The sequence below is a fragment of the Lichenostomus cassidix genome, chromosome 4A, assembly GCF_008360975.1.
Source record: "Lichenostomus cassidix isolate B80296 chromosome 4A, HeHo_3.0, whole genome shotgun sequence".
NCBI classification, from domain to species: domain Eukaryota; kingdom Metazoa; phylum Chordata; class Aves; order Passeriformes; family Meliphagidae; genus Lichenostomus; species Lichenostomus cassidix.
The window spans coordinates 10,515,315-10,541,312 of record NC_139485.1 but is presented as its reverse complement, the minus strand read 5'-3'; the positions used below and the strand labels follow the sequence as shown (position 1 = coordinate 10,541,312).

The 25,998-nt window shown below is 49.1% G+C and overlaps 3 protein-coding genes across 6 annotated transcripts; 1 reads left to right on the top strand and 2 right to left on the bottom strand.

Moving 5' to 3' along the window:
- Window positions 1–1,448: 1,448 nt before the first annotated feature.
- STEEP1 (STING1 ER exit protein 1) lies at window positions 1,449–5,248 on the bottom strand. The gene is made up of 7 exons (XM_085060473.1): window positions 5,120–5,248; window positions 4,699–4,816; window positions 4,517–4,558; window positions 4,267–4,405; window positions 3,656–3,745; window positions 3,436–3,528; window positions 1,449–2,679 (listed from the first exon to the last, which is right to left on the bottom strand). Exons 1-7 carry the CDS (start codon window positions 5,241–5,243, stop codon window positions 2,617–2,619), a joined length of 669 nt encoding a protein of 222 aa, XP_084916599.1. The 5' UTR covers window positions 5,244–5,248; the 3' UTR covers window positions 1,449–2,616.
- Window positions 5,242–15,314, top strand: UBE2A (ubiquitin conjugating enzyme E2 A). Of its 4 annotated transcripts, XM_085060472.1 has the most exons (7): window positions 5,379–5,519; window positions 6,238–6,634; window positions 6,981–7,061; window positions 7,171–7,196; window positions 12,291–12,380; window positions 13,403–13,491; window positions 13,872–15,314. In XM_085060472.1, the coding sequence occupies exons 2-7, from the start codon at window positions 6,591–6,593 to the stop codon at window positions 13,998–14,000; spliced, it is 459 nt and encodes a 152-aa protein (XP_084916598.1). In that variant the 5' UTR covers window positions 5,379–5,519; window positions 6,238–6,590; the 3' UTR covers window positions 14,001–15,314. The 4 variants fall into 4 exon arrangements, 2 of the variants coding, with proteins under 2 accessions (XP_084916597.1, XP_084916598.1); XR_014852238.1 differs by lacking the exons at window positions 7,171–7,196; window positions 13,872–15,314 and having other exon boundaries at window positions 5,242–5,603; window positions 13,403–13,451; XR_014852240.1 differs by lacking the exons at window positions 7,171–7,196; window positions 13,403–13,491; window positions 13,872–15,314 and adding an exon at window positions 12,633–13,396 and having other exon boundaries at window positions 5,242–5,603.
- A 2,294-nt stretch (window positions 15,315–17,608) lies between these two features.
- Window positions 17,609–25,799, bottom strand: NKRF (NFKB repressing factor). The gene is made up of 3 exons (XM_085060462.1): window positions 25,310–25,799; window positions 22,125–22,246; window positions 17,609–20,082 (listed from the first exon to the last, which is right to left on the bottom strand). Exons 1-3 carry the CDS (start codon window positions 25,510–25,512, stop codon window positions 18,068–18,070), a joined length of 2,340 nt encoding a protein of 779 aa, XP_084916588.1. The 5' UTR covers window positions 25,513–25,799; the 3' UTR covers window positions 17,609–18,067.
- Between the last annotated feature and the right edge of the window lie 199 nt (window positions 25,800–25,998).

The window sequence follows — 25,998 nt, the reverse complement described above, 5'->3', positions numbered from 1 at the left end:
ATCAGACTGGGGTCTTGTGAAGGTCCCTGGAAACTGATCTGGTCTAAGCCATGAAACGCAGTAAGGTAAGACTGGCCATATGTGCCATTACTTTTGGAACAGTTCCTCTCCTTCACTTCTACTTCACATTTTGTGATATGTCTGCAACTGGACAAGTTCTTACATACAATATGGTGCTCAGTTAAACAAATTTATCACATACCCATATCTACAGATTTATAAAAATATTGACTTTTACAGAAACATGAAATCTGACTTTTCTTTGGTCTAAACTCAGCTGCAGATTGCCCATTTGCTACCAGGGTATGGGAAGCCCTGCAGGTTTTGTCTGTCATAACAGGACATTTAATCAAGTGTTTGAACTAGGTGCACCAGCTTCCTGTTGCTACAGTCAGCTAATATATTTTAATTCATTTAGATCTAGAAATGAAAAGCCCAGCTTGATTTAAACTGTTGTGAACTAGCTCCAGTTAGAGTAAGAAATACATAATAATGTATTGGATCAAATTCTCTGTGTTGGAGTTGTTTCAGCCATGGACTGCCTAACTAGAGTGTATCAAAAGTACCTGAGAACAAATGAGGTACTCCCCTTTCTGACTGGGTCCATGCACAAGTCCTGAGCCAAACTAGGCAGATTTCTAATGACAGGAATGACATACACAGACTGAAAATGGACTGGCCTTCCAGAAGCCTGTGCTGTGCTGTGGCTCAGAGCTCCAGGTGGCAGCCAAGGAAGTTGATGGCAGTTGGTAACAGCTACTTTGGACAACTTGAGCTGAGCTGGGCACTCACCAGCTTTTCTTTGTGCTTCACCAAACCGCAAAGATGGTCCTATCCCCACCTGGCAGCCCCTTCATAGCATGTCCTCAGCTGAAGCCTTCTGTCACTCCCAGCCTTAATCCTGACAATAAATCACCCCATCCCCAAGACAGCTTGTTGTTCTAGTGTCACTTGCAGCAAGACTGCATTTCATCCTTGGACAGCTGGAGACTCAGCATCTTTATCTCAGCAGATCTCATGTGGTTCAAAACCTTTTTACAGATGTCAAAATCTTTGACTCCTGCTTGGAAAAAAAAAATCTGAATTTTTTATAAAGAGCAACCTGTGGTAACCCCGGGTTTGGATTGCTCCCAGGGAACCCTGAGGCCCTCGCCTGGCTGGACTGAGAAAGGGGTTTGTGTGCAGGAGCTCTACTCAGGCACGCCTCCTGCCCTTCCCGAGTACTGCACACCACAGAGAGCCTCTGGCCACAAGCTTCTGGAAATAGGCTTCAGATTAGCAGATGATCAGCAGGGAACAAGATCAGCACTGCATGAGTTCACCTGAACACCTGCTCACCAGCCTGGCATTAAATTGTCACAGGATCTACAGACCATCTCTGCTAGCACTGGGCCAAGTTCACTCCCTCTTTTACACCTTATTTTCCCAAAGAAAGGAAGGATACATCCTTAGGTAAGCAGATCTGAGTTTTCCCAGTCAGGGTTATAAAACCAGATGGAAAATCTTTATTGATTATAGGAAGTTTTCAATAGTAGTTGTGGGAGATGGAAGCATCTTGTTCATTGCTCACATTTTATGATACTTGGTGGAGTAAGAACGTCCTAGGAAAACTATTTCAGTTCAAATCTGTAACATGGTATTTAATCCCAAGTAGAGCAACAAAGACACGGGCTATAGAGCACTGTTACTACATCACACAGGAGGCACAAAATGCTATCCCCCAAACAAGGTACTTTAAAAACTGGTGTGTAATGTTGTCTATCCAAGTCCTTAGTCGTCAGTACATTCAAAACGATTTTTCCTTCAACACTTCACAACTCCAAATACTGATGCTGTTTTGCCCAATGGGCTAGTTCAGACATGCAGTTGTATTCTTTAATGATCACTGGCTGCATCAGTAACTTCCAACTATATGTTTGAACTCATTCGTAGCAGGTTTTATGTGCAGTAGTTTAAGCAGGGCTGGATTTCAGATTCCTGTCGGTGTCTGTTGGGACAGTGTAATTCTGTACACCTGCAGCCTTCTGACGTTCAGCAGGAGCTGAGACTGCAGTGCTGCAGCCCAGCCTGTGCTGGCTGCCTCTGGCATGTCAGGGTGAGCAGCAACACCATGCCCAAGCCTTGCATCCCAGTCATTCCAGACTGCTGGAACGGCATGGCTCAGGCTGCTGCACCTTTTGGACACATTTAAAATAACAAAATGAACAACAGGCATAGAGCTTTCTTTTGTAAGGATCTCTTTGTTCTACAGTTACCTATTGTTCTAATATATTCAAGGAAACACAATTGAAAACTACAAAATAAAAAGACAGGTATCTAAAGGTGAACTTAGGAAGGCACCCACCGAAGATTTTCTTGAAGTAGATATTCTGTCTGGAACAGCCTGCTCGTAACACTGGGTCTGTAGAGAACTGCAGTTTGAGCAAAGTCTCCAGTGCCATTGGAGTTAAGACTGGTACTGAATATCACTTATACAGAGAGGTTCTCAATCTCCAAGCTGGCTGCAGCACAGTGCAACTCTTGAACATTGTCTGTTTCTTCTGCTTTGTTGACAGAACTGTGATAGCTCTTGGTAACTTTCTCCTGTCTCCGAATATCCAGCAGATATGCAGCATTTCATTTGAACTGGTTATCAATGAGGGTTCCCTTCATCTTGGCCTTCTTGGCTTCTAACTCAGCCTGAATGGGAAAATTAAGGCAGAATTAAATAACATCTGGATACTGTTCCCTTTGGTGCTCCAATGAGGTTTTCTCATCTTGTCTGACCAATGCAAACTTTTCAGTTCCAAGACCAGGAGTAAGAGTAGCTCAAGTGCTTTGCTGACTTTCTCCTCCACTGACATACAAAACAAGAACCATCTTTAAAATCATAAAAAGCCCAAGACCAACTGCCCAGGAGACAATTTCATACTTTCCATCCTCAAGTGGAAGCTGCACATTTCCTTCCCCTTCCATCTACCACCCTCCTGTCACAGCAGGTAAGATCAGTTGTGATGTTCTTGCCATTTATTCTTCAAGTGCCCCTTGCAGTGGCAGCTGAGCTGCAGGACCTCCAGAAGAGCCTTGCTTTGCCCTGATGCCTCATGGCAATGACCTGCTGTGCCAAGCAGGCATGAAAGCACAGGATGGCAAAGCCATGGCCTGATTTCCCCTTCCCTTGTTCCTTGTCCAACAGGTCCCAGAAAACCTCCCTGCAAGCACTCTGCTGGCTGCTCTTCAGTTAGCTCTCCAGGTAACGGCATGCAATTTTAAGTTCAGGGAGACTAGAACATCTCTATAAAAACTGTAAAGGAAATCTCAACGTCATAAAGCTGTAAGTTGCCTGTGACTGTACCAAGACCTCTCTATACTCACACTCTGATCTGCAAGACAGCTTTTGTGTACAAAGCCAACACATCTCAGAGCTTTGTGTTCAACACCAAAGAAAACACTCACCAACTCCTGTAGCCTTTTCTTGCTCATGCCTTTGCGTTCCAGTTGTTTCTCAATCACTTTTGCATTCTGTGCATATGAGTCTGCAATCTCCCTCTGAAACACACACATGTCACTTTGCAACAGCAAACCTCAGAGTAACAACACCTCATCCCAACAGTGAGACCATCACTGGCTCTGCCCAGCTCAGATGTGGCTGCCACTAAGGGCACCCAAAACCCACCGCTTCGATCTCTTCCTCCTCTTCATCAATTGTGGAGACTGTGACTGAACTGAACTTGCCCATGTCTTTGGTCCGTTTGGTCATCATCACCTGGGTGAAAAACAAGAATATTTTGTTAAACTTTGGCAACAGTTGTGCCAGTAGGGATTGCTTCCTCCTTCCAAAGCTTTTAAGGCTTCTTATGCAAGTCATCAAGATTACCTGAACTCTGTGGGTGGCAAAGAGGAATTATGCTCAGTGATTTCTGGGCTGAGAGGTGTCATTACCAGAAGCAAGCTCACTGATATACAATAAATGAGCCAGACTTTGAGAATCACTGTGTAGACTACCTGCCTGACCTACTTACAAATGGAAACTTTCTGTTAACTGAGCCTAAACATCAGGAACAGTCTAGGTTTCCAAGTTTATTTTGCTCTCCTTCAGTGCTAGGACTCCAAGCTGCAGTGACCTCTCTCAAGAAAAACTTAAGGGAGACATGAAGAAGACACCAAACTGAGTTATTGTTCAGAGGTCCTTTTTTTTTCCTCTCCCCTCTACCCTCTCCTTTAAGTTACTTTATACACAACCCTTTTAGAAAAGCAAAGATATCCTCCTTCTCTAGAGCTAATTACCTTTTTGGGAGGTTCTTGTTTCTGTGTATATATGTTTGTTTTCCCAAAACCCTGGCCGAATTTGACCACAGCACCATCAACAATGAACGTCACAGGAGCATTTTTCTGTTGGTGTTGATAAAAGAGCAGCAGTCCACACCTGGAAACAGAAATATGCATAGCTGAGAGGAAAACCAGATTCTGTATTCCTATGGCTTCCTCACAAAAAGATTCTAAAAATCACTAAAAAGACTAAAAAAAGGTCACTCACTTGCCACACTTCTTCCTGAACTGCCGCTCTATGCCTTCGGGTCTGGGGAGAGAGGCAGCGCTTGAGCAGAGCGCACGGACACCGAGTCTCGCACCCGGCTGGCGACACCCAGCTAGGCACGGAGCGCAGCCCTTCCCCGGGCCTGCGGCTCACAGGGACGGGGGTGCCGAGGCCGGGCCCACCTGCGCAGGAAGACGCTCTCCTCCTCCTCGGCGTTGCAGAACTTGTGGGCGTGCTTGGCCGCGTCCATCACCCGGGCGCGGTCCCGCGGCCGCATCGGCAGCTTCTCCAGCTGGCAATCTGCGGGGAGCGGCGGGGCCGGGCTGGCGGCGGGGCCGGGAGGGCACCCGTGCCGGGAACCCGCAACCCGGAACCCGCACCCTCACTCCGCACCTGCATCCCGAACCCGCACCCTCACTCCGTACCCCGAACCCACACCCTCACTCCGCACCCACAACCCGGAACCCGCACCCTCACTCCGCACCCGCATCCCGAACCTACACCCGCACCCCGCCGCCGCCTTCCCGGGCCCTCCGCGCCGCCGGGCCGCGGCCTGACCCTCCCCGGCCCGCGGCCTGCCCCTGTCCCCGGCCCGCGGCTCACCGAGCACCAGCACCATCTGCCCGCACAGGCAGTAATAGACGTGCAGCGGCTTCTCCCCATCGTCGTACTCCTCGCGGTCGCGGGTGTCGGAGCACACGACGGAGCGCGACACCACCTTCGGCATGGCGGCGGCGGCGGGCTCGGAGCCGCCTGGCCCGGCCTCCTCCTCCGGCCCGGCCTCCTCCTCCCGCCCGGCCTCCTGCTCCTCCCGCCCGGCCTCCTCCTCCTCCCGCCCGGCCCCGCCCGCCGGGGCGGCTCCGCGGGGCTCGGGGGAACGCACGGAGCCAGGCGGCTCCCGGCAGCTCCTGTGCCTCCCTGCCGGGCGCTGGACGAGGCTCTTCACGGCAAGCGCCCAGAGCTCACACGGTTCTTACTGCACAGGAAGGGTCCGGAACGGCAGGTTTGCAGTGCGGCCGCGACAACAATGTTTCTATTTCTTTCAGTCGGTCTTCTCCCGAGAGTCTGAAGCCTCCTCCCCGCACGGGTGATTATATGAAATTACGAGTGAGGATAAACTCGAAAAACAGAGCCCAGCCAGTCTGCTTCAGACAACAGCAGAGGGATCCTGTACTTCCGAAGGCTGTTAAAGAAACGTAGAAAATAGATTATTCTCCCTTGGAAGACACTCTCTGGGGAAGCAGAAAATGCACTACTGTAGCAGATTGTGCTGGTTTTGGCAGTGAGAGTGCTAATTTTTTCCACGGTAGCCGGTATGGGGCTGAGGTTTGGATTTGTGCTGGACACAGTGCTGGTAACTCAGAGATGTTTCTGCTGAGCAGGGCTTGCCCTGAGCCAGGGCCTTCTCTGCTCCTCACCCACCCAGCAGCGAGACGCTGGGAGGGGACACAGCCGGGACAGCTGACCCCAACTGACCCCAGGGATATCCCAGACCATATGGCCCAATGCTCAGCATATAAATCTGGGGGAGAAGGAGGAAGGGAGGGCATTTGGAGTGATGGTTCTTGTGTTCCTGTCACCATTTCGTGTGATGGAGCCCTGCTGTCCTGGGGCTGCAGAACACCTGCCTGCCCTGGGGAAGCGGGGACAGCTCCTTGTTTAGGGTCGCTGGCGCGCGTGCTCTGTGCTTTCCGTCCAACTGTTTTGCTCTCACCCCGCAGGGCAGCCGCCGCGCCGCCCCGTGACGTCATCCGCGCAACACCCCCGCCCCCCGCCGCCGTTGGTACCGCCCCCAGCACCGCCCCCCGCCGCGGTGGTAGAGGCTGGGCCGGGGGCTCAGCCACATCCGGCTCCGCCCCCCTCTCCCCGCGCTGTTGGTACATCCCGGGACCGTCCGGCTGCCGGCGCAGGAGTCGGTGCAGCCCAAGCTCCCCCCCCGCGCCCGCCGCAGTGGTAGAGGCCGCGATCGCTCCTGTCCGTCAGCGCCGCCGCCGCCTCAGTCGGAGCTCGAACCTCAGCCGCGCCCGGCGCTCCGTCCGGCAGTGTATGCCTGAGCTATAACCCTCAGCCCGCCATGTCCACTCCGGCCCGTAGGCGCCTCATGCGGGACTTCAAGAGGTACCGAGGCCGCGGGCCGAGGGTAAAGGGGCGGGCGGGCGGGAGGAGGACGAAGGGCCCAGCGCTACCGGGGAGGAGGGGGCAGCACAACATGGCGGCGGGGCAAGGCGCGCTCCGCTGATTGCGTAGCGCGGGCGGCGCTGCCTGGCGCGGGTAACGCCGTTTGCGCAGGCGGCCGCCGCCGGCCCGGGTTACGCCGTTTGCGCAGCTTCGGCCCGGGTTACGCCGCTTGCGCGGCGCGGCCGCCGCCGGCCGGGTTACGGCGTTTGCGCAGCGGCGTCCCGGATTGCGCCGTTTGCGCGGCGCGGGGGGCGCGGGCCGTGCTCACGGTCGCTGTGCCCCGCAGGCTGCAGGAGGATCCCCCGGCCGGGGTGAGCGGGGCCCCCTCCGAGAACAACATCATGGTGTGGAACGCCGTCATCTTCGGGTGAGTCGGCAGGGAAGGGGGCGGCGGGCCGCGGGGGCCGCTCAGCCGCCGGGGGGTTGGAGCCGGGCTGCCAGCGGGGTAACGCTGTGCTTTGCTTTCCCTCCTCCAGGCCCGAGGGGACCCCTTTCGAGGACGGTAAGTGCGGCGTGCGGGGCTGGTGTTTGGCTTTCCCGGGGTGACACGGTGTGACACGGCTTGGTGTCACTGCCGTGGGCTCTGCAACAGGTGTGGGCCCGGGGATGGCGGGGGGCGTGGGTGCATGTTCACCTGGCCGCACACCCGTGTGCCTGATCCGTGTAAATAGTGTTTTTCTAATCCTACTCTCAGCGAGTGTTGTAGATTTAGATTGCTGTGTTGACTTACAGAAACAAACAAATTAGCTTGTACAGTCTTGTTTGTATAATCGCTAAGTCTGACTGTGATACGTCCTTTTAAGGATATCTGCAAACTTTCCTGTTGAACTCTGGATCATGTGTTTAGGGACACTCATGTTTGGGTAACCATCAAAAACCTGGTGTAAAACCGTTGTCTTCTGTTTGAGTTCTGTTTTTTTCTGATGCTGGAAGTGTTTTGTGAGCAAATTCCAACGTGAATCTGCTGAAGTAGGAAAAGGGCTGAATGTTTGAGGAAGGTCAGAATGGTGGCTTTTTCTTGTCATTTATTTCGCTCTGCTACAATTGGTATCATTCAGGCTTGAAATGGAAAGGACTTTTTAAGTTTAAAAGCTCTTTAAATAGGTCTTGTATACCTGTAGCTTCCATCTGGCCTTATTGAGTTTGATAGGTTTACTGATGCTGTATGGGTACTTCAGCATCTTGTGAAAACCTGTTAGACATGAAATACTGTCTAACTGAAATCAGTGATGCATTTTTTTAAGGTACTTTCAGTGCAAGCTATAATTAATCTTAGATCTCCATGACTCATGACAAAAGCACAGGAAAAATGCCTTAACTCTTCTGTTGTTCTTGGCTAGCTCTCTTGTCTTTGTTTATCCTTGGAGGCAGCACCTGTAGATGTGCCTCTAAATTGCAGATTGTATTTCTTTGTGAGGATTTTGAAGATTTTAAATATTTCAGGCCTAAGAAAAATCCAAATACTCTAGTTGCTTCTTTCTAATGTATTTGATTAGTTAAGAAACTTGCTGGAGTAGCTGCTTCAGCAGTCTAATATTTAGAACTTGAACTTAAAACATTGCATAACAGAACAGATAGACTAAATATATTTTGCTATCTCTTCTTGTAACGCTTGAAGAAGGGCTCTCTTCAACTTCTGTGGGGGTTGCTAGAGCTGCTTTGGCTCTTGGAGCACTGCTGCTAATAGAGTGATTCACTGTTTGGAGCAGAAAGCTGTCTCCTTGCAGTGTGCTAAAATGCAGGTTGTTGCCATGCTCAGGCTCTTCCAGCTCAGCATGTGGTTAACAGATGCTATAAGGGCTTTTTTCCATATATTTCCATTTAGTTGCAGAAGGTTGAAGACTGCTTTAGAGAGCCCTGACATATTGATTTCCTCTGTGCTTTCCGAGGCAGCGTTGTGTCTTTATCTTGGATACTGAGGACGTGTTGCACTCACAGCAGTTTGAGGTTCAGACAGATGCTTGAGGTTGCTGCTGCTGTCTTCTTGCTTTGGTTGATGTCTTAATGTAATCTCAGGGTGTGATGGATTGCTCTTTTCTTAGCAAAGTGTGTGTTTTCACACTGTGTGCTTAGGAAAACAGATGTTGTAGGATATCTGCTTATCTCCCCTCCTCTGGATGTATCTTACCTTGCTAGATAACAAAGCACTAAGTGGTGCCTGGAGATAGGGCTCTGTTGGTGCCTCAGCTGAGCTTTTCCATTCAGTGAGTGGAGTAGCACAGTTCAGATAATGGTGGTGCAGTCCAGATGCAGTTCAGCTTCATATAGGTAAAAGTAAGGGAATTTTAATTTAGTAGGATGTTAGTTTGGGCTTGCTTTGCAGCTGTGCAGGCCCTTGTGAGTCAAAGGTACACTGAAACTCTGTAATCTTTCTCATGAAGCCTTTGCAGCAAGGTCAGTGTTCTTTTTCATTTTTAAGCTCTTTCACTCCTTGGTGGTACTGTAAAATTTCAGGTAGCTTAGTTCTTGAGAAAGTACCCTGTGAAGTTTGGGGGGTTTTGTTAAACTAGAGGTATAATAATTCCAACATCATGGGAATTACTGTTCATTATCCTCACTCTGGTGAGGTGCTTCTTCACTCACAGCTTCTGAGGTGTCTTGGTTTGTCTGGGCTGCAAACCTGAAGTTGAAATGTTTGTTTACTTGCTGTGCAGCATTCTGCAGCTGACATCCCTCCTTCTCCACCCCCAGACTTTGGAGGGTGTTTTCACAACTCAGTGCACAGGCTGGCTCAGCTTAGGAGCAACTACTAATTTAGATCAGCGGCATAACATCCATCTTCTGGTTTAAAAGGATGCGATTGTAGGTGTCTGCAGTAGAACCCTGGGGATGTTTGTCCTGCCCTTCACCATTTTTCTAAGAATCTTTGTGTGTGGCATCTGAAGTGGTAATGCTGGCACAGTCACGGAAACCCAGGCTCTCCCAGTCCTTCAGACCTGTTTCTCTGAAACTGGACGATGATACTGTGGTTAGTGCAGGATTCCTGGCTTGGAGAGAGTTAAGTAGTTTTGCTATTGTAGTATCCTGCCTTGCTGTGATTGTGCAGGAGGCTTGAACAGAGAAAGCAAGGCATTTGTCTTCTGTGTGGTTTGTGCCTTGCTTATGGAATATGGATCCTGTATCCTCGTGTGGAAGCTGAAGAGCTCATCCCTGCTTTGTGGACAGTGGAATGGAGGGGCTGCTCCTGGGGCCTGCAGTGAGGGGCCCTGCAGGGACATGGGCTCTGTTCTCTGGGGTTGCTGGGGCTGGTGCATAGGTCATGCAGAAGCCTCTGTTGGCTGTGTCACAGTCTCAGATCCTGAGGTAGAAGTGATCAACAAGGTAAGTACAGAGCAGAAAAGAGAATGTTCTCCTAACTTTAGTTGTGATCCCAACATAGAAAATGACAGTGAATATGATAATTTATGTTTTAAGAAATGGCTGTGTAGGATAAGTTGTGAGAAATACCAGTTGAAGGTATTAAAATTAGAGACAGAAAAGACTGGACACTGAAGGCCTCATCCCCAGCAGTGTGTTGTGATACCTGTTTGACTTGTGTGGGCTTTCAGTGAATGACCCTTGGACTTCAGTGCGTCACATCTCTGGATTTGTCGTTTAATAAAGCTCAGTTGTGAGGTTTTGCGTGTTGTGGAGCATTTCCAAAGAGCCATTGCCACTCTGGGCCCTGACTTGGAAATCTGAGTAGGTAGATACTCCAGCTGGACACAGACTACCCCTTGCTCAGATTCGTGTTAAAAGTAGCGCTGTCCTGTGTCTAGTGGGACAAAACTTCCCTTTCTTTCAGTAGTTTTAAATGGATTCTAGGACCAAACTGCTCCTGTCACTGTCAAACCTGTGTGATGGTTTGTGCTCAGTTTTCAGCCTACTGCTTGCTTAGTCACTCCTTCCTCAGGAGGAGGCTACTGAGAACCAGAACTGGGGCAGGGAGAGCTGAGAATGTCTGAAATTTAGAATCAAGTCCCTGAGCATTTGGTTCTAAGGGGCTGATGTTTACAGCTGGTAGAAGTGGTTACTAGCTTCCCAGTCCTGGGTTTCAAGCTCATCTCAGACCTGGCTCTGTGCTTTTGGACTAAGCTGGAGTAAACTTGAAAACTCCACTGCAGACTTCCACTAATTTGAACAATCTTCACTCTACTGTTCTGGCTCGTTTGTTTCACAGTGAGATAGCATAGTGTTTGCTCTCTGCTCTTGCATTGTTAGGCTGCTAATAAAAAACCAAACATGCATAAACTTATTTTTAGGGTGTTGAGACTTCCCACTGCTGTAGGGAAAGTGCTGAAGCATCTGTGCTGTGTCTTCATTTGCAAACTGGAACGTCAAAGCAATGACCTTCATTTCTTGCAACTCAGTGTTACAGTTTATCTCCTTATAAAGGAAGGAGTCCCTGGGAAATAATGCAGGTCCTTGCTGATCTGGAAAAAAAAAAAAAAAGGAAAAACAAAAATCTGTTCTCTGGTTTGCCAGTTATTGGCACATGTTTGCCAGACAAACAAAGGAATAACTTCATTGTATTAGTGCTGGAAAACTCCCTCACAGTAGGAACCAAGGATGCTGAGCATGGGGGGACAGGGGAACCTGATCTATCACTGATCTATAAGGATGCCCTTTCAAAAAAGGTAATATGCCCACCCTGGCAGCTTGTTCCAGCTGTTACTGTCAGGTGCAGTCCTTCTGCCGGAGAGCTGTATATTTATATGAAGGTGGTTCAGATACTTCTCTTTGGGCATACCCAGGAACATCCTAAGCTGCCTTCAGGGCTGGTTGCTCTCAGTGGCAGCGTGGCTGGGAGGAGCTGGCATGGTCTGCAGGGGAGTAGGTAGAGTTCCTTAGTTACCGAGCTGAATCAGGAGCATTCCTTAATCCCCTGAACCCATGTGTGCAGCTTAGTTGACAGACTTCTTATTCTCAGATTGTCATACCCTGAGGAGAAGGGCTAAAATAACTTATGTTGGTGCAGGCTGTTAAAATGGTTGGATTAAGACTCAACTACAGTTTTCTGTTTCTGCTTAATCAGTCTTTTTCTATGGAAGACCAGTTAGTGTGATGTAAATGGTCAGGTTTTTATTTTAAAGTGTCAGATTTGGATGCTACATTCAATACTACTTTTCTGCAAGACCTGATTACCTTACAGTTGTTGAGAATTATTACTTCCTTTTTTTTTAATTTAGAGCAAATAAATTAGGAGGTCCTTGCCATGACAGCATATTCCATAGATAGGACTCACAGAATGACGTTGTGTTACGCAGATGGTTCTACACCCACTGCTGTTTGTACAATGTACTGGGATTAGGCTCTGTGGAAGAAAACCCCAAGGGCAGATTTATTTCCTTACATAAACCTTTTCACTGGAGTGGTGGTTTTGGCAATAGAAGTCATAGGAAATACTCTTGTGCCAGTTCTGTCTAGGACTTCAGCATTAATGATTAACTCCAAGAGAGTAGAGGAATTGCTGTGGGATTGCACAATGTGTGTTCCATATCCAACATGCCTGTGTGAGCACAATAGTGTCAGTGTGCATGGTGGAGGGATGCTACTTACTCATCCCTTGTGTAAATTCATGCTGAATAAAGGTTGCTTATCTCTCTTTCAACTCCAGGAACTTTCAAACTTACAATAGAATTCACAGAAGAATACCCGAATAAGCCACCTACTGTTAGATTTGTCTCTAAAATGTTTCATCCAAATGGTAAGTACTTACACAATACCTGGGTTTACTTTTGCTATTCTGTTGGAGGTTTGGTGGGGGGGAGGGGAGGGCTGGGGTGTTTTTTTATTATAGATTGCTGTATAAAAAGGTCTGCTTATTATAAAAATTTCCATTATCTAATAAGGCAGCAAAATTCCATGTGGTTCTGTGTAGTTTTGGTGAGGATGGATATGTGAACAGTGCTCAGGCTTGAAAAGAAAGGGGCAATAAAAGGAGCCTCTTACCTTTCAGGTGTTACAGCGCAGTACTGATGAGACACTCAACTGCCTGTTAAGCCTTACAGAAGAATGTTTTGTACTTAAATAGCAGTGCTTTGGACTTCTGTCTGTATGTATTGTAGACATAGCATAGTGACACTGATAAATGCAGCTGTCTTCTCTTTTCTTCCCCAAAATGCCTGTAAAAATGATACATCATGAAATGTAGTGTTAGGGTCTAGCTATAGCCAGTGACAGTAAAATTGTTTAATTGATCCCCTTGGTAACTAAAGGCTGGAGAGGTATTCTTTGCCTCCAAACAAATATTAGCTTTGTGCAGATATACCAGAAATCTTCCAACGTGGCAAGTGTGGGTACAGTGCAGGGAGGGAAAGTTCTCCTGTAGCTGCTGTGAGGAAGTGACAGGATTACGTTGTAGAGACTTCATGGGGAAACCTTGAGCGTGAACAACTGTTTGCGGGTGTTCTTTGTTTGGTTCACTTCTGGATAGCTAAAATTTTTTTGCTTTAAAATCTGTTAATGATTTTCCATAGTGGTAGTTGCAATGACACAGAGAAGTTTGTGAGAGAATATGCAGGGGTTGAGTTTAAATACCTCAGGCTGCTGGTGGTGAGGAGCTTCACTGCTTCCTACCTACAGGCCTGTTTGCAGGATTTCAGCCTGTCAGACACTATGGACTGTTGCAGTGTGTCTGTATGTGGGTTTTGGGATCAAGCAAAAAGAGGAAAAAAGCCAGTAGCTGTACAAGCTGTGTTTTAAGCTGTTCTTTTTGACCCTTTCCAGTCTATGCAGACGGTAGTATATGTCTGGATATCCTTCAGAATCGCTGGAGCCCCACTTACGATGTCTCCTCCATCTTAACATCCATACAGGTAAAAGAACTCTGCCTGAAGAGTGACATTACAATGCTTTGACTAAAACAGCTCAGGAAACTCTTCTGCTCTCCTAAGAGCCAGTAGAGCAGCTATACCTTGATATTGGCAAAGTGTGAATCCTTCCCAGGTGTAAACTGGCTGGGCAGTGACACAGGTGGTCACTGCAAGGGCCCACCAGGGATGCACTGCTTGGCTGTCACAGAAAGTCACCTGCTCTGTGCCTGTGTGGTGGCCAAAGCCTCTAAAGCCTTCCAGCTGCAGGAATGCAGTGTGGGTGTCTGGACTAACATCTCTGCTCTGACTAGTATGGGTAGTTTACAGAACATGTTGGAAAACTGTACTTCGCAGTGCCTAAGGATCTTTTTCTCTTTGCACAGTCCCTATTGGATGAGCCAAATCCGAACAGTCCAGCAAACAGCCAGGCAGCTCAGCTATACCAAGAGAATAAGCGGGAATATGAAAAACGGGTTTCTGCAATAGTAGAACAGAGCTGGCGTGACTGTTGACCCAGGATGATGCAAATGAACACTCTGTTGATGAGGAAAATAAACAAAGTGTCAGAGTCATCTTTTTCCTCCTAGCATTTACTTTGCAAGCAGAATAGCTGTTGTGCTGTTGCCACCCTCCCTTGCTGAAGCTTCTTCTCCTTGGACATCAGAACGCACCCACTTTGAAGTCAAACGTTCTGTACTTGGGTTACTTGCAAAAGAGTTACTGATGCTGAGTTCATTTTCTGTGGTCCCTCTCCAGTCTTAGGGCAGTATTGTGCATTTCTGTAGTGTACACTAAGCTTTTAATTGTAATTGTGTTATACACAGTGATGCTTATGTGTAGCTTGATAAAAGGGATGTTTATATACATACACATTTTTTAACTGATATTAACTAAAGTGCTGATGTGTCCAGGCTGGTCACTTACCTCTACTATTGGTTTAGACCCCACTGCATTTGTAAGTACTGGGTGAAGAAATCACCTTTTGTTTCCCTTTTGTATTGGTTTATCAACTCCTTTACTCATGTTAAAAAATCAACTCTTCAATTGATTACAGTTCAAAGATTTAGTAAGGCCCTGGAATGCTTGTTACTTCTGCACTTCACATGCAAGATTTATGTACAGATCTACATAAATCACTGCAGCTGTGGTACTTGGATTTTTGCTGAGGGTGAGAAACAAGCCTTTTTTTTTTCTTTTTTTTAATTACTATTTTAAAGGACATACCTACAGAAACTGTCAGTAGGTGTCTATAGTCCTGTCACCGAGGCATTACTGGACAAAACCAGGTAGAACTGTGGTATTCAGCAAAGGCCTTCCACGTTAAGGAAGAGGTAAAACCTGACCTGTTCCAGTGATGGAATTACTCTCCTTTGGTGTCTTTCTCCTGCCCCTTATCTTCAGCTGAGAAAGATAAGTTGTTTGGGATCTAACTTTGTCTTGTGGAAAGTTTGAATTAAGTCCAGGGTAGGCACTCGAGTCTCTGCAGTTTCTGCTCTTCGTAGATGACCGTGTGGTTTGTGTGAGCTACTGCTGCATGCTTGAGTTCGTTCCCTTCAGTTTTATGAAAGTATTTTTTCAATTCTGAAAAAAACATTTGTAAGTCCAGACTCATTTTTTGTAAGGCAAGTTTGTACCTTTGGATACAGAACCTTAAGCAGCAGTGTGGGATGGAACCTGCAATTGTGTTGTCCACTGTTCCAGTGTCTTTTGTGTGCACATTGGTCTGTTAGTTGAAAAGTATAACTTTGCACAAGTAACCCATGTAAGAAACTGTACATTTTTCAAAAGTTGTAAATAAAGTGTAACCTTAGTGCTTATTGTATAAATAGGCAAGAAGTGTATAACTGTGCTTATTTAACTGGGTTGCTAGGAGTTGGGTGTGGGGTTCAAGCTCCAGTGCTGTGCAGTACCTCCTGCTGTGGGCAGCAGCTGGGGGAAAGCTGTGCCTGCGGTAGTGCAGGATGAGCAAGTCAGCTCCAGAGCCAGGAGGGGCAGGGGAGGAGAGACAGTGCTGGGACTGAGCTGTGGACTAAAAAGTCTGTTATCCTGAGGTAGCTACAGCACCTTCCTGGGCTCAATTGATGCAGGAATCACACTTATTTTTCTCCTGTCTTAGGAGGTGGAAAACAGAATTTATGAGTGGCAAGTAACAAAAGCTGGTTCTCCACAATTAAGATAGAAGTGGCTAGGCTCTTTCAAAAAATTTAATGCAAATTCATACCTGTGGTAACGACAGCTTGTACCCCTGAACAGCTCTGTGCCATACATGGAGCAGCTATAATGCCTGCTGCAAGCACAACCCTTGCTGAAGGGGCCAAGTCCCTCCAAGGCCAGAGACCCTCATAGTAGTTGCACCACTCTTGTGTTTGTTTCACTAGTTACAAAAAAACCCCAAAACAACAGAGTGGACTCAAGGCAGCCAGAAATGAGCAAAAGAAAATCAATCTCACCTTCACACCTTGCTCAGGCACAGCCTTTATCCAGACTCCATCGTAGCTCCTGTGGTGCTGCCCAAGGCTTAGGCTCTGCAGCCTCCCTGGGGACAGTGACGCTGCCAGTCTTCACTCCTGGGCAGGGCCCTGTCAGCCAGACCAGAGCCCCACAGCAGGTCCTGCACAGCCACCACCCGGGGCAGGAAACACAATGTCCTGCAGAGACTGCCTGGGCCAGCTACCCCTGCTGAGCTACAGTGACTACAGCCAGGCCCCACCTCTCCCAAAAGAGGCATTTTCCATCCTGAATACCACTGGTGCTCTTAACTACTTTTCTTGGCATTGCCAAGCTCTAACGACCTGCTGCATATCCAAGTTAGGGAGGAGGAGCTTCACTTCTTTCCCTAGAAAGTACCAGGCTTCTTCCACTCCTACAGCACCATCTGCTAGCGCCCAGTGTTCTTGAGAGCAGAATGCAGACAGAAGAAATAATGCATATAAAATGCACACAAAATGGAAAAAAACTACTTTCAGAATTAACTACCACATTATTTTTTCACAGCAGCAGCAGCAAGTTGTTATTCAGCAGTCCAAGCAGGCAGAAGCTGTGCTGCAGCCAGGCAGAGAGAACACTCATTCTCTGCTTCCTGAGTGAGTCTCACCCGCCAGGGCAGTCTCTGCTCTTCCTCATCACCCCTCAGGGATGAAAGTCCCTCTAACTGCTCATTACCAGGACATTCTGAGGTCAGGCATCCTCACCTCAAAGCTGAGAGCATTTGAAAACAAACTAGAACAGGAGGTGGGAAAAAAGGTAGGGGAGGGCGTAAAGAGATGGAGGCAAATACAAGCAGCAGCAAACTGACAGTGATGGCTGACACACAGCAACAGGGGACCAAACAGAAACACTGCATTAAGACTGGCTTAATGGTAATGAAGCATCTGCAGGCCCCACTGCTGACAGAATAACCAGCATCTCCATGCACACCTCACTCCTGCTATTCCAAGATCAATTCCTACCCTTTAAGCTTCCCAAGCATGCAGTGAGTGTGCTCCAAGGCTCACAGAGCACTGTCCTGCAATCCTGCCGGTGCAGCAGCGCAGATGGAGGTCAGAGGCTGCCTCCCTAGCAAGCAGGGAAGCACTCCAGCCTCCTGGGAGCACAAGCCAGCCCTGGAGAGCTGCCACACTCACACATGGTCAGAGCAAGGCCAGGAGTTCCCTGGGCAATTTCCCTCACCAGACACAAGCAACTGGTACAGGGATGGAACGGAGAAATAACCAGGCACAGAATCGGTTTCGTTCAGGATTAAAGAGCTGATATTCCAAGTAAAAAAATAAGTTATATAACAGTCCCCACAAGCTACATGAGCATCTTTGAGCGTGGGCTCTGCATTTACCTCCAGTTTTTATATTTCACACTTCACCATGGTATTTGCACATGTCAACCGTTCTCCAAGGTAGAAACGCGCTGGAATTCTCTCAGTCCCATTTGCTGGCGATGAAGGTGCCTTCAGTGATTCTCAGAATGGGAGACTCAAGGCAGAAATCTATGAATAAAACTACCACTAAACTGGTTAAGGTTTACATACTGTACATACACACAGCAAAGACAAGACCTCGATAAATGTATTTCTCAAGAATAATCAAGTTTTCACACTTTTTTTTTTTATACTAAGTGTGACAAAACCTTTTTTTTCCAGAAATAAAACTTTATTTTTGTTGTCATTAATACCAATTTTACATACAGGTTTATGCCCCCAGACTGCATTTCCTTTGCTTTTTTTTTTTCTTAAAAAAAAAAAAAAATTTTTTTCCTTCCTTGCTCAAGAAGAATAAGGGACCTATAATTTTAAATTATGTCAAATTCCTTCTTGTTGGACATGTGTGTTTGCTATTATAAAACTATTAAAATGTGAAGGAACAAGTAATATCAAAGACACATACGGTAACAGCACTACTGCTTTTGGGTTGTGCTAACGTTCTTGAACAGAACTTGGTCGGTCCTAAACACCTAACAACATTTTAAAAATTATATTGCCAAAGTAAAAGACTTTAATGTCATTATTACCCACAAGAAAAATGCAGCATCTCTTTCTTTAGTTGAGTGTCCAGGAAACTCAGTCTCTGGTCAAAGGGGACACCTCACCTCAGTTTGCTTGGGGCATGATAAGCTCGTAATGCCCAACCTGGCCTTCCTGCTTCAGCTGGTCTAACAGATCTTCCTTGCGCCGCTTCCTGCTCACCACCAAGTATCTGTTGTGTCCCTGCCCATGGGATTTACTTTTAAGACCGTATTTTTGAGCTATTTGATGTATCTGCTTCCGCTCATCCATGGTCAGTTCTCTAGAGAAAGTCAAGTCAATATGACTGTCTGAGCGTGCATAGTTTCGAATGATCTCCTCAATATCTCTCTTAGCGATTCTGTTCACCCTTTCTACATCGAGCCCAAGTCCTTCCCTTTTGAACTGCTCCTTCACTGAAATAGGCTCCCTAATTCCTTCACCAGCCTTCCCTAGGCCACCGCCTGTCCAGCCCATCTTTCTTAAAATTTGGTTCCCAATGTTGTCTTCTTTGATCTTCTGTTTGAAAGCCTCTTCTGCTGATCGACCCCGAATCTCATTTCTGGAGATGACGTCTTCGACGGTGCCTTTCTTCAGGTTATTAACAACAGTTGGCTGAGTCTTTTTGAGGATTTTCACGGCTTCCTCTGCTGCCTCATGCTTTACAGATTTCTTCACTCCAACTGCTTCTGCGATGAATTCATCTTCAAGCATCACCTTGCACTTCCATCGCATGCCCGTCATCCTCTCAAATACGTACTCCACCGTCATCTTGTTGAACTGGGCAGTGTCATTCAGGGTACACACTGGGTTGCTGGAGTTCTCATAGATCACCAGGTCCTTCAGGTCCTTCTTCCTCCCCGAGCCTCGCGACGAGCAGCCCACCTTCTGCACCTGGGTCACTTTGAGGGATGCTATATTGGCCTGCATCTTCTGCAGGATTTTCAGTGCCTCCTCAGCTGCTGCGTGCTTGCTGGTCTTTTTTGTACCAAATCCCTCGGCCAGGCAGTGATCTTGGAGATATACCTGACAACGCCACGAGCGGTTGGGCATTAACTCATATTTATATTCAACAGACATTTTGTTATATGAGGCAGAATTGTTAAGTATTCCTATTGCATCACTGGCATTCTCTGTGAGGACAAAACTAGTCCAGTGTTTGCTGGTATTCGCGGAACCTTTCGTGGAATCGCTACCAGGCTGCATTGGGACACAGTCCCTGTTGGCAACTACGAACTCCTCATGAGGTTTGAGAGCAGGAGGGAAATCTGGGCGACACACGCCTGCCTCACACACCACCAGGTCCTCGTGGTAGGTGTGCTTGAACTTCCGCTGAACAACTCGAACTTCCACGGATTTCTTCAGCAGCTTCACTGCCTGCTCCGCGGCGCGATCCCGGGATCCATTTTTGCTGCCAGCATAGCCCGTGGCCAGGTAGACATTCTGACATCGCACCTCACAAGCAAAGCCATCTGTCAGGAGCTTCTTGCTCTTGGGGAGGTCAGCAGGGGCGATCTCTTTCAGAGGAACATAAATATATTCAGGGTTTGTCTTGCATGCCTGAATTGAACGTGTCAAAAGATACGTGAAGTTAATTTTATCTGTCCCGGTGTTTGCATCTGGATTAGTAAGATTTTTCCAAACAGCTGCTGACAGTTTCTCCATAAAGCTCTGCTTCAGCATTATTGCTGATGGAGGGAAAGTCTCTGATGCAGACGGGGCAGTTGAAGGGGAAACAGAAACGGGCAAGGTGCTGCTTGTGGTAGAGTCCACACTATTCACAGCCTTCTTGGCTGTTGCTGCTGTTGCTGCTGTTGTTGCTGTTGCTGCTGGGCCTGTAAAGCCAAGCCCAGCTGAGCTGGAGAACTGGGGATCCACATCCCGTGCATTCATCAAAGAATTTGTACAGTTTTCAGCTGGCTGTGCCATGCTGTTTGTATTTGCCTCCTGGTTCACCTCCTGCGTTTGGTTATCCAGAGAATTGTCCTTCTTGCCATCCTTCTCGGCACTGGCGACAAAGTGTATGGGCTCAAAGCGTGGTCGCACTCGGAACTTGGGGACCATCTTTTTGGGCGGCTCAGGAGTCTCTTCTGGCTCTGGACCTATGAGATGGAAGAAAATTAAACAATTACCAATATGTGCTATGACAGGGAGACAATGTTTTCAGAAAGTGATCTTCAAGAGCAGCCTGCAGGCTCTGCACGTGGGATTTCCACTCCTTAGCCAAAACCCAGAAGGTTTCCTTCCAAAAGACATTCACAATTGATCAAAGACAACAAATCATTCTTCTACAGGTCACTACAGTAGTATTTCCACCTCCACAACTACCACACAAAAATCTCTACATATTTACATGATTCTGCCCTCCAGCATTGCCCACTGACCCATCAGGTCATTTCTGAAGTTAATCCAATCAAATCTACTAAAATAAGTAAAACTGTGGCCAACAACACAGAACACTAGAGCAGGACTAGAGCCTCAGATCTGACTGCTGCAGGGTTGCAGGATGATGTCAGATAAACTACTTTATCTTCAGGTCTTCTAATCTGAGGTGGAACACAGTGATACTGAACTCTCCTTTCCAAAATGCACAGGGCTTGTACAGAATTAATAGAAGCACATTTTCTCTCAGTAATTGCTTTGGGCCTAAGGGCACCAAACATGAAGAAATCTGCTCGAGCCTCAAGGGACAGCTGCAGCGACCAGGGGCTCCATTAGTGACAGACCTCTTGTTTCTTCACCAGAAGAAATGCAAATGAGACAGACTATCCTGACGTGCACAGATACAGCAGAAAGGGAGAATCAAATAGCTGACAAGCAAATATGTTACATCTAAGAGATGGTTACACAAGACTTCTCCTGTGGAAGATTCAGCCCCCACAGGCTGACGTGGTACATGTGTGTAATTTCATCGGAGGAGCAAAAGGCCACCTCAGCGCCAGGAAATGCTGCCTAATCCAGCACCAGTGCGTGCAGCCCTGCTGTAGGTCAGGCAGTACAACTGTCTAGACATCAACCACCACAGCACAGGTATCACCACCCACCTCACTGCAGGTGAAAACAACACCTGCACACAGCACAAACAGCCCCTCCTTCATACTGAAATCAGGTGACAAAGCTCCTACACATTCAATCCTTTGGCTATCAGTTTTGATGGATTATGGCAAGGTTTGCATTTCTTCCCCCATTTGTATTTTGATGGTTGCACTGCAGCAGCACCTAAAGGCTGTTGCCAGCAGAACAGCTCGTTACGCTGTCTGTGCAACAAGCCCTGGAGAACCCTCAGAGCTGCTGCCTGTGACAGACAAAACATGGGAGAAAAGCAGTATCTCCTCAGTTTTGCAGTTGGCCCATGAAGCACAGAAAGATTGCTGGCTCTCAAAGTAAGGCAAACAACTTTGGCAGAGCAAGGGATTATATCCAAGCCCAGAGGAGTGCTGACTATTTGTGCCTCACACAGCCACACTGCTAACTGACACAGGGGCTTGCCTGCACCAGGGCACAGCTCCTGCCCCTCTCCAGAGGGAGGGCAGGCAGCTCTGAAGGTGCCATGGAGAAGACAGCATCATCCAACTGCCAGCCCTCTCTGCCTGCTGCATTTCCTCCACTGGAAAAGATACAGCTGGAACACTGATCCCTGAGGCCATGGGACTCAGCTGACATATACAGGACTCTTCCAGTCCCAGCAGGGAGGAAAAAAAGCTCCCAAAACCACACATCATCTCTGCTCCCTACCCCCTCAAAGCTCCAGGCAAGTTGTAACTCAACATCAGTGAACTGAACTCCAGATCTCTGTGTACAAACCTTCCTTGGGTCAGAACATCACCCCTCACCACAGTGGACAAAGCCACACAGGTATTTGATTCCCAATGCCATCTCCAGGGGAAACCAATCACCTGATAATTGAAATGAAAAATGGTATTTTCTTAAGCAAAGATAGAACTCCATGTGAATCACACACACAGCAGAGGAGGGGGAACGGCTGCAGTCCGGCACAGCACACCACGGGCACTTCTCTGCAGTCTGCTGTGCAGGCTGTCCCTGAGGTGGCCCCATGGCACACTGGTGTCCCCACACTCCCAGTGATGCCCACCAAACGGACAGGGAAGGGGTCATTATCTCTAACACAGGCAGGTGTACTCACTGTCCGATGGAGAGCGGTATCTCTTCAGTGTCCTGTTGGGGACCAACTCGTACGACCGTGTCTCCCCGATGTCGATGCCTTCAGCCATCTTGAGAACCTTCTCCATGACCTGCACGCCGTATCTGGGTGGGTTAACAGCAAAACACCTCAGAGCCAGCCCCACGGGGTACACACACGGCCCCATGGGGCACACACACGGCCCCACGGGGCACACACATGGCCCCACGGGGCACACACATGGCCCCACGGGGCACACACACGGCCCCACGGGGCACACACACGGCCCCACGGGGCACACACAGCCCCACGGGGCACACACACGGCCCCACGGGGCACACACACGGCCCCACGGGGCACACACACGGCCCCACGGGGCACACATGCACACACAAGCTTTTATTATGTAAAACAAGAACTACAGCTGCCTGAGACACAGCGGCTGGGGCAAGGGAGACACTCCTCTGATGCTGTGGGAGCAGAGCACAGCACTGACCACTGTCCCCCCACCACAGCTGGGCAGCGTGGGCACACAGCCACACACCAGTTGACCTGGCTCTGCACGAACTCTGCACCCATGCAGCCACCACACTGACAGTGTTCTAAGCTGAAATTTAAATACATTATCTGACAAAATACAGTATTTGGCTGAGCTGCCAGGAGCAATAATGAACACAGGGGTGTGGAGGAGGAGCAGCAGCTTCAGTGAACCAAGCACAGAAGCTCAGACTGGCACTGGAGTCCAGTGTGGGGCAGCAGCCACAGCCTGCACGTCACCAACACTGCAACTGCCAGATCAGGTGACAAAGGCACTGCTCAGCCTTCATCGACCACTCTTTAAAAAGCCAAACTAAATTCTAGCTGGGTGCTGTAACCAAAATGTTTTATGTTCCTGAGCCACGACAGAGGTGAGGTGGCTGTGACAAGCTCTGAGAAAACGCCAGGAGGGATCAAAGGGAGGTTAGACAGCGGTATAACCTCCTCCTCCTCTCACAGCCAAAAGGGAGAGGAGTGGGAATCTCTGCTTCTCTCTCTGGGTTACAGGGACAAGAAGACAGTACCTGTGATGGACAATGTCACTTTCCAGCAGCGTGCAAGAACAGTGTCAGCTTTGACACGTATTTTTTTCTTCACAAAGTATGGAGACCTTTGGGGCTCCTATTTCTGCTGGGGAGTGGGGGAAAGATCAACCAGTCCCAACACGTGTTTGTTTAATCTGACCAGAGGAACCCAGTGCCTCCAATACCTAACTGAAGTGTCTCTGCTGTGACTTTAACAGGTTATCCCTTACCCTGATCCCTGCAGTGTGCTTTCCTGCACCACTGCCCCCATTCTCAGCCACCTTTAACATATCTGGGAATAGGAGCATCTTCTCTCATCCACACCTAAACTAAATGCAGCCTTTTAGTTAACCCCTTCCTCACAGATCATGTTTTCTAAGCCTTACGGACATTCTCCAGATCATCTCCCAGCAGAACACTCAGATTTCATAGCAAAGACTCTGATCTGCACTTCACAGAGCCACAGAACAGTCTGAGTTGGAATGGACCCAGAGGATCATCAAGTCCAAGTCTTGTATGAATGGCCATATGGAGATTGAACCCACAACACTGTCATTATCAGCACGCTGCTCTAACCAACTGAGCTACTCTGACAAACAGCCGACAAGTAATCAGCATTAGGAAAACAAAACAAAAACCCAAACCAAAAACCAACCAACAAACTTAAGACAAAACAACAAAAGTCACTCAAACTTTGAAGCCATTCACTTGATAAATCAACAACTCTTCCCAAGCAGCAAAAGGCAGTTCCAGGGAACATTCCTCCCTTCCCCAGACAACTGTAAGTAAAGCTGGAACTGTTTTTAACACCACAGTGTGTTCCCCTGCAGTGCTCCCAGCTGGGCACACCGGCTCTGGGGAAACATTCTCACTGGTAATGGCTCCAGACTGCATTCTGCCCAAATCTCTTCTCCCCAGAGAGCTGCAGGTGAAGGAGTCCATCACAGAAAGTATGTGCACTAACAGGCTTAAACTGCATCAGTTTTTGGCATTTGGGACCTTCCCATAGAGCTGTTCACTTCTGTTACCAGCTCCTCGTGGCTGGTTATCGCACCATTCCCAAAAGCCCTGGAAAAAGAAGGTCCCCATTAAGAAAACACAACAACACACTAAAATGAGCCGATGGAGCACAGAGACTGTACCTTAAGAAGATATTCTTAATTTTAACACATTTAATACAGGCTTTGGAATTTGAAGCTATTTTAAAGCTATGCTAAATTTTGGTGCTTGCAGAGCAGAACAGTTTAGTACTTGACCCAGGGGGGAAAAAAAGGAAACAGGCAGATCTGTATTTAAAGATATTGACTTTGGTCTGTACAGACAACACAAAGTATTCCCCCACAAGGCTCCGGGATGGAACATTAACAAAAGTCCATCCATGTGCCATCAGTGCTCACAAGCTCCTCTGCCACTGCACTGCACTTCTTCTTTGCAGAAGTTGGTCGTTGAGCAACTGCTTCCGTCCCCACGTCCAGTTAAAAACAGTCACAACACCAAAGGTGTCAGTGGAACGTAGGTGACGTTTCTGCAGATCTCCATGACCTGGCTAGGGACAGGAATCCTGATGAAACGAAACCACTTCCATTCTCCAGGCTATTCCTCCTAGAAAAGCTGAGCGCTCAGGGGACTGTAAAGGCTGCTTTGTGCTCAGAGGGAAACTCTCTCCTCACTTAAATGACACAGCACAGCACCACAAGCTTAACGAGTCCTGGGGGCGGGACATTAACTACTTTCAAAACACACATAGACTTTTCCAGCGGCTTGCTACCCTCCACACACAAACACTGAGCAAACAAAACCGGCCAGGGACAGGAGCCCTCCTGCATCAGCCCCTTACATCCCAGGTTTTCTGCGGCTACTTTATAAAAGGCATTTGGGGCCGAGATTCGGCCACGACGGGAGCCTGGGCCCTTCTCCCCGCGGGGGCTCCCGGCCCGGCTTCAAATTTCCACCCTGCCTGCTATCCGCAGCACCCCCATCCCACAGAGCACCCCCGTCCCACGGAGCACCCCTGTCCCACGGAGCAGCCCCGTCCCCGCCGTCCTGCGGGGTACCCCGGGCTGCCAGCGAGCGCCGGGCCCGGCGAGACGAGACCGCCCGCCGCGCCGTGTGTCCCCCGGGCCTCACCTGCAGCCCATGAAGACGTGGTTGGTCCAGAGCACGGAGAGCGCCAGCAGCTGGTCGATGGCGGCGCCGGGGTACGCGGAGAGGTGGCGGAGGATGAAGCGGCGGCGCAGCGCCCATTGCCGGTCGGTCTCGTTGTACTGCCGCCACTGCTCCAGCACCGGCTCGGGCACCGCCTCCGCCGGAGGCTCCGCCGGCGGCGGCATGATGGGCGAAGGCCGTGGGGCCGAACCCGCCCGCAGGCGCCGACCCGCCGGGCCCGGGCGCGCACCGCGGGACCAGGCCCCACGTGTGGAGCAGGCCGCGGCCCGCTGCGGCCAGCCGGGGAGCGCCGGCCCGGCGCGGCCTCAGTCCCCCCGTCAGCTGCCCTCCCCCCGGCCCCGTTCCCCGGCGGCCCCGCCCGCAGGCGCCGTGGCGGTGGCGCTGCCGGAGCCGCTCCCGGTGCCGCTCCCGGTGCCGCTCCCGTCACTCGCACGGGGCCGAACGGCGCGGCCCGGCCGGCGCCGCGTCACGTGGCGCCGCGTCACGATCGCGCGAGATGCCGCGAGAAGCAGCCGCCATGGCAGGGCCGGCCGCCGCGGGCCTCAGCGCCCCCTAGCGGCGGCAGCCACGGGCCGGGCCGGGGGCGGGACGTCGGCGGGGCTTACAGGGGGATGGGCGGGGCTTACAAGGAGAATGGGCGGGGCTTACAG

Bases quoted from the DNA above. Each gene is read 5' to 3' on its own strand.
- UBE2A (XM_085060471.1), top strand. From the start codon at position 5,242: ATGGCGGCGGCGGCGGGCTCGGAGCCGCCTGGCCCGGCCTCCTCCTCC. The intron at 5,520-6,237 runs GTTTGCAGTGCG...CTCACCCCGCAG, and splicing joins GGAAGGGTCCGGAACGGCAG to GGCAGCCGCCGCGCCGCCCC.
- STEEP1 (XM_085060473.1), bottom strand. From the start codon at position 5,243: ATGCCGAAGGTGGTGTCGCGCTCCGTCGTGTGCTCCGACACCCGCGAC. The intron at 4,406-4,516 runs GTGAGTGACCTT...TTCTGTTTCCAG, and splicing joins TTCAGGAAGAAGTGTGGCAA to GTGTGGACTGCTGCTCTTTT. The intron at 3,746-4,266 runs GTAATTAGCTCT...TTTTTCACCCAG, and splicing joins AACAAGAACCTCCCAAAAAG to GTGATGATGACCAAACGGAC.
- NKRF (XM_085060462.1), bottom strand. From the start codon at position 25,512: ATGCCGCCGCCGGCGGAGCCTCCGGCGGAGGCGGTGCCCGAGCCGGTG. The intron at 22,247-25,309 runs GTGAGGCCCGGG...TAACCCACCCAG, and splicing joins CACGTCTTCATGGGCTGCAG to ATACGGCGTGCAGGTCATGG. The intron at 20,083-22,124 runs GTGAGTACACCT...TCCATCTCATAG, and splicing joins ATACCGCTCTCCATCGGACA to GTCCAGAGCCAGAAGAGACT.